At 51.4% G+C, this 6368-nt stretch overlaps 1 protein-coding gene across 1 annotated transcript; it reads right to left on the reverse strand.

Annotated features, from left to right (window-relative positions):
• Nucleotides 1-659: 659 nt before the first annotated feature.
• HRH3 (histamine receptor H3) lies at nt 660-5228 on the reverse strand. The gene is made up of 3 exons (XM_064521590.1): nt 4968-5228; nt 4436-4602; nt 660-3529 (listed from the first exon to the last, which is right to left on the reverse strand). The coding sequence occupies exons 1-3, from the start codon at nt 5179-5181 to the stop codon at nt 2645-2647; spliced, it is 1266 nt and encodes a 421-aa protein (XP_064377660.1). The 5' UTR covers nt 5182-5228; the 3' UTR covers nt 660-2644.
• Nucleotides 5229-6368: the final 1140 nt, after the last annotated feature.

Below are 6368 nucleotides of genomic sequence, written 5' to 3' on the forward strand. Positions count from 1 at the left end.
AGAGATGGTTGGCCTCTACTGTATTTCAGAGACCTTCCCCTGACCCATGGAAGATCATGTAGGATAGTCTCTTATTTTTAATTTTAAAAGAAGATAATATCCTTTTTCTGGACAATAAGAATGTGGAGAAGGTTACTGCTACTTAATACCAGGTAGTAAAAGCAGAGACAATAATCCCTCCATCCTTTTCCTTTAGTATAACGTAACTACTAGCTTTTCTATAATCTGAATAAATGATCTAGTAGTCCTATCTCTCTTTCTGAACAAATGAAGAGAAACACAGCTGGAAACTAGTAACTAGTTCATATTATGAATTCGTCTTTTTCAGGCAGACCAGTGGATTTCATGAGTCACAGGAAGAGTTAGTGTTAATGTAACCTTTTCAAATCTAAATTGTGTGAAACATGCTCTGCAAAAGTAGTAGTCTTGGAAAGAATTAAGTGATATGCTTTCACCATGGACTTAATGTGCTACCAGGATGTGCTAATCAGTGGTAAGAGAAATCCAGCTGTCAGAGGAGCTTGTTTTGGAGTTGTTTGTTTGTTTTGCAAATGTATAAGCTTTAATTGTGTCCTCAGACAAATCTGTAGGTGTTCTGCTTTTCAGTTGGATTTATAATTTCCAACAACGCCCTGTTTACCATAAAGTATTTAGCAAGCTTTGTATAAAAATACTTTATTGAGGTTCTCAGAGGCTGGTAGACACAAGGAAAGGTACAAGCGAGCTCAACAACGTGCATACTAGCTATTCTTAGTATGCTTATTTCAAAGGATATGTTTTGACTCGTACATAATGGTCTGACTGAGCATGTTACAAGACTGAAATATCATATACACCAAACAAGGCAAGAACTTGACTTCATATGACAATATTGATCTACTCAACAAGTATCGCTGAAATAAAGTTCAATAGTATTGTTTCTTTTATTCCTACCAACAGCCAAGAAACTGTTTACAACAGCTAAATGTAATTGGCAATCACAACATCATAAGCTTTTGGGGACTACTTTACAATATTTGGGTTTCTATCTGTAGTTTTCAGACATATGATTTTGAGCTCCCCTGTACGTTACTGTTAGATATGAGCTTTTGCCATGGCAACTAATTATGTATTTATATTACAATAGCACTGAACAGTGCTAACAGAGATTGGGAGTTACAGTCTTTTGCTTTATGTTTGTACTACCTCTGTTCCCACAGAGATTATAGACTAAATAGGCAAGTATGAAGTGTGAGATGGGAAGCAGAGACAAAATTCCCAAGGTCTCACATTAAGACTGAGTGAGATAGAGCCCTGGTCTCTTGAATCCGGTATTGTATATGTGAAACTAGTTGACTGCTGAAAAGAAAAAGGATTTGATGCCTATGTTACTTGGATGAGCTAGATTAGGGTCTCTGTTCAAAATATGTTTTCCAAAGGAAGCGTGCAAGAGATTTGGAGCTTGCTAAAATTAAGAGGTCTGGAACTAACTTGAAAAGCAGAACGCGAACTTCACTTCTCCTACTGGCTATTATTCTACAACACATTGCCAAAAGAGAATTTTTAAGATCTTGCAGGAGATATTTAAAGACACCCCTGGGTTATCAGAAGAGAGACTACACGGAGAAGCTGACACCTTCCACGCAGGTACAGGAGCCCTGTTCTTGCAGTTTGGCAGGACTCCCAGCATCTGTGAGGACCGGTGACTACACTTGCTCTTGCTGGGCATCTGCAGCCTGAAAGTCACTCTCATTCCCTTGCTCTTCTCCATCCCTTTAATACATTGCAAAGCCAGTCAAACAGCTGACAGTCTAAATGGGGAAAGGCAGACAAGTCCATTGTGGGACACGGGACCATGCTTGAGGAAGGATGCTAGAGAGAAGAGGGGTAAGCTTCCAAAGGGGGCAAGATTGATAGGAATACACAGAAGAAGAGACAGAAACCATTGGCAAGGAGCAGAAGGAATTGTTGTCATGGAGGTGGGGACGTGGGCTGGTGCGTGGCTGTCTGCAAAGGAAATTTTATTGGTTTTGAAGCAAGGATCAGGAAATGGCAACAGGGTGCTTGAGGATGTTGGGGTCTCCTAAGTCTGGCTGTAAACTCCTTGGGGCAGAGATTTGCCCCTTTTGGGGCAAATACCTATTGCACCATCTGCAATGGGGATCTAGATTATGGCTATAGTTGTAGTAGCAATAATGACAAATGAGGTGGTTTTTTTCCTGAAGAAAAGTTTGAAATTCTGCATCATAGCATATGCATAATGTTATAAGTGTAAGAAAAAAAAGCCTCTCATTCACAAAAATAATCTGGTTTGAAAGCAGTCCAATGTTTTTAGATTAGATATTTGTATTTTAGTTTTATTTTTTTTATTTTTGTTTGTTTTAACAAAATGCTGGTGCCACTCTGGCTGACTAGGTGGCAGCAGAGCTCTTTTATGGCATCTTGTGGTAGAAGGCGCAGATTTTGGGAGCGTGGTTAATGTAAAAAACTTACCCCTCCATTCTGCATGTTTTTGTTGTTGATGGACTGGAAGAAATTAATACCGATCTCACTGCTGCCTTCCTCACATCCCCCTGACCAGTGCCCCCAGATTCTTCCAAGGAAGCAAACTACAGTACACAAGGGAATTAAGAGAGGCTCTTCCCATCCATACACAGGGCTGGGTTCACTTCCAGCAGTTCTGAAGGGAATTGTGAGGTTGAATCTTTAGCTTCTTCGGACAGAGGAGTTTAATAAAAGCTCTTCTGAAGCTGTGGTGGCAGAGAGGGTATAGGACAGGGTTGACAGCAGAGTTGATCCACAGCAGCCAAAAGGAAGTCTCATACCAGTAATCAGGGATGCAGTGGCCATGGCAGGCAGCACGGATGATCATGAGGAGAGTGTACGGTGCCCAGCAAATCCCAAAAATGCCCACAATTATTGCCAGTGATTTGGCCACTTTCTTGTCCCTGGAGAGCCTGAAGTGTTGAGTCATGCTCTGGGAGACTACCTTCATTCGTTTCTCTAAGGACAGAGTAGATGCTGAATTTTTAGAGCTCTTTTTGTTGTAATACTTTGGTTTTTCGGAGCACTCTGGGATTGTTGTCAGTGCATCTTTTGCGCTCAGGCTGGCAGTGGAGGCTGCGTGTTGTGCTTTGCTCTTGGAGAGGTTGAGGGTTTCAGCTGGCTCCTTCTGCTCCCACTTACAGCATTTCAAAGACGGCTTTTCTTCTGGGCTCGTTTCCATCTCTTCAGTGAAGGACTGGTTGTGTACTTTGTGGAAAATATCCAGGCGTATTTTGGTACGCTTCTGTATGTTCAGGTAAATGCTCAGGTTGAAAAACATTACACTGATGAAAGGGGTGAAAAACTCCAGCGTAGAGGCTGTCATGAGAAAATACCAGTTGTAGAAAAATTCAGCGTAGCATTCCCCGGTGGGTATGATACTCTGGCCTGATATATATTCCCAGCTGATAATGGCAGGTCCATAGAGCAGGAATGCTAATACCCAAACCATCACCATCTTCAGCACTGCTTGCTTGGTGTTGCCTTGCTGGGCTCTGTAGGCGACCTGCAATGGGGATATCTTTTTCTTAGGAATGGCCATACACACCAACTGGTTGAGGCTCTCCACAAATGAACTGTTAGCATTTCTAATAAAGTTGCTAGGCAATATCCCAGCAGTGTAACAAATTCATAAGCCATAGGCAACAGGAGCAATTGCTAGATAAATCACACTCCTGCAGGGAAAACTTAGAGCCCTCATCTTGCAGCTCCAAAAATGTACTTGGCTTTTCTCAGTGGAAATGTACTGACTTGGTTCAAGCTCGGCACTCCCTTGCCTGAGTTGTCCCTAGCTACTCTCTGTGACTGCTGGGCATCAAACTCCCAGGCTAGGCAGAGATTTTGCTTTGGCTCTCTCTGCACTTGGGCTCATTGCAGCTAACCTATATCATATCTGGAACCGGGGAAAAAACTAACAGCAATGGATCCGATCTGCCTGTGAGTTGCCAGCTACCTCCTGCGAAATGCCGAGTGTTTTCATCTCACAGCATAGTACCCAAACACCTCAGGGCAGCGCCCTGCAGAAGTGGAGCTGAAATCTACTGCCTTGGTAGCCACGGAGAACCTAGGAGTCCTACTGCAATCCACTTTTTTGTCCTGGAGATAACAAGCCCCTGGAAGTTGGTAATGGGTCTGCTTAGCTCACTGACTCACTTGTATATTACCTTCCTGGTGTCTGAGAAGGGAGCACCTGCACAATGGAGTTTGAACCTTAAATGATTTAATTGTGCCAGAAATACTAGTCTGAAACCACCACTGAATTATGTATTTGAGGATAATTATTGCTTTCCATCATCAGGCTGAAAGATTCATAATTTCTGGAGGATTCAAAAGGCTTTTAATTATTGCAACAAATCTGGAGAATAAAGCACGGGGAGAATATTCCCCACTCAGCTGCCATGACAGGACTCACCGCTCTTGTCACGGAGAGAAATCTGTCATAGCTAATCAGTACGATGTTGAAGACTGAAGAGGTGCAGAGCAGGTAATCAACTACCAGCCAGAGTTTGCAGAGGCTCCTGCCGAAGATCCACCTCCCTGTCAGCACATAGGGCACGTACAAGGGGATGCAGAAGGCACCTGCAACCAGAGCCGCTCGGTCACGCTGGAGCACGGGAGTCTGCACGGCGGCCGGCCCCGGGGGAGCCCGAGCCCGGCCTCGCACCCCCCGCACCCTCCGAAGCCCCTGTGCGGCCGCTGCTCCGCCCGGCTGCAGGGACCGGCCGCGGGGCTCCGGGCGCCGCGCTGTCCCCCGCGGCGGGCGGCGGCGGAGGGGACCCCCGGGCGCTGCTGGGGGGGGACCCGGCGCTGCCGGGGGCTGGCGGTGCGGGGAGCCGGGGGCCGCCGGGGGGGTGCCGGGGCACCGGCTCTCCCGGGCCGCCGCGAAGTTTCCTGCGGGGCCGGCGGCGGCGGCAGCGCGGGCGCGGAGCGGGGCGGCACTTTACCTACTAGGAAATCCGAGATGGCCAGGTTGAGCAGGAAGAAGTTGTTCTGGGTGCGCAGGCTGGAGTCCGCCACGAAGGCCAGCATGACCAGGGCATTGCCGGCCACCGTGACGGCGATCAGCAGCGCCATGAGCGCGCCCAGCGCCGCGGTGCCGGCGGCGGCGAAGCGCCCGGCGGCGGCGGCGGAGCCGTTCAGCGCCCCGCCGCTCTCCATGGCCCGCGCCGCGCCGCGCCCGCGGCCCCGCGCCGGGCTGCGCCTCGCCCCGCCCCGCCCCGCCTCGCCCCGGGGGCCGGGAGCCTCGGGGGGGCACCAGCCCCGCTGCCTCGGAGCCGCTGGGACCGGCGGTGCGTCCCCGGCGCACCTCTGCGTCCCCCAGAGCATCCCTGCATCCCCCAGAGCGTCCCTGTACCCCCCAGAGCATCCCTGCATCCCTCCAGAGCATCCCTGCATCCCTCCCCAGAGCACCCCTGTACCCCCCAGGGCATCTCGGCAACCCCTCAAAACATCCCTGCATCCCCCAGAGCACCCCTGCGTCCCTACCTGGGAGCACTCCTGCATCTCCCTAGAGCATTCCTGCACCCCTTTCCCCTGGAGCATCCTTGCCTCCTCCTCCCCAGAAGCATCCCTGTGTCCCCAAGAGCATCTTTGCATCCATCCCCGGGGGCTCTCCTGGATCCCCCCAGCACAGCCCCACATCCCTACCCAAGAGCATTCCTCCATTCCTCCTGTGAGCATCCCTGCATCCCTCCAGAGCATCCCTCCATCCCCCCCGAGCGTCCTGCCGCCTCCCCAACAGCCCCCCTCCATCCCCCTGGAAGCACCCTCCCTCCCTGCAGAGCATCCCTCTCTCCAGCCAGGACACCCCTCGGGACCCCCGCGCCAGCCCGCCTGCCCCCTCCTCGCCCTGCCGGCGGTCCCTGCCCCGCTCCGCTTTGGGGGCGCGGAGGGCCGGGGCTGCGGGCGATGCCCGGTCCCTGCGGCTCTCGGTGGGCACAGCTCCTACGGGGCCGCCTCGGGCGCTCTGCCTCCACGGCGAGGAGCGGAGGCTGAGGGCCAGGAGTCCCCTCCGCGCTGGCTGAGCCAGGCCTGGCCACGCTGCCGGGCAGTGCTGCCTGCAGCCCCGGGCCCGAGGGGGCTGTTTAACGCCCCGTCCCCCCGAGCGCTGCACAGCTAAGGAGAACAGCTTCGGGTCGGAGAGTCGGATCAGCTGAAGTTACCTGCCCCGTAAAACCCGAGCGCACGGTGCCCGCTCTGGGCTGCGGGCGTGCAAATCTGCAGGGGTATCATGTCACCGCGGAGATGGTCACCTCCCCACGGTGCAGCCACCGCTGGAGAAAGGCAGGGGAAAGCTGCAGGGCGGCAGCGTCAGAAACCGGAGCAGCACCCCGGCCGGAGACCCT

Source organism: Dromaius novaehollandiae, chromosome 16 (assembly GCF_036370855.1).
Source record: "Dromaius novaehollandiae isolate bDroNov1 chromosome 16, bDroNov1.hap1, whole genome shotgun sequence".
Taxonomy (NCBI): Eukaryota; Metazoa; Chordata; class Aves; order Casuariiformes; family Dromaiidae; genus Dromaius; species Dromaius novaehollandiae.

What these genes read in the sequence shown, in the direction of transcription:
- HRH3 (XM_064521590.1), bottom strand. Translation starts at nt 5,181, where the DNA reads ATGGAGAGCGGCGGGGCGCTGAACGGCTCCGCCGCCGCCGCCGGGCGC. An exon ending in CATCTCGGATTTCCTAGTAG is followed by an intron (nt 4,603 to 4,967) that starts GTAAAGTGCCGC and finishes CTCTGGTTGCAG; the next exon opens with GTGCCTTCTGCATCCCCTTG. An exon ending in TTCTCTCCGTGACAAGAGCG is followed by an intron (nt 3,530 to 4,435) that starts GTGAGTCCTGTC and finishes TCCCCATTGCAG; the next exon opens with GTCGCCTACAGAGCCCAGCA.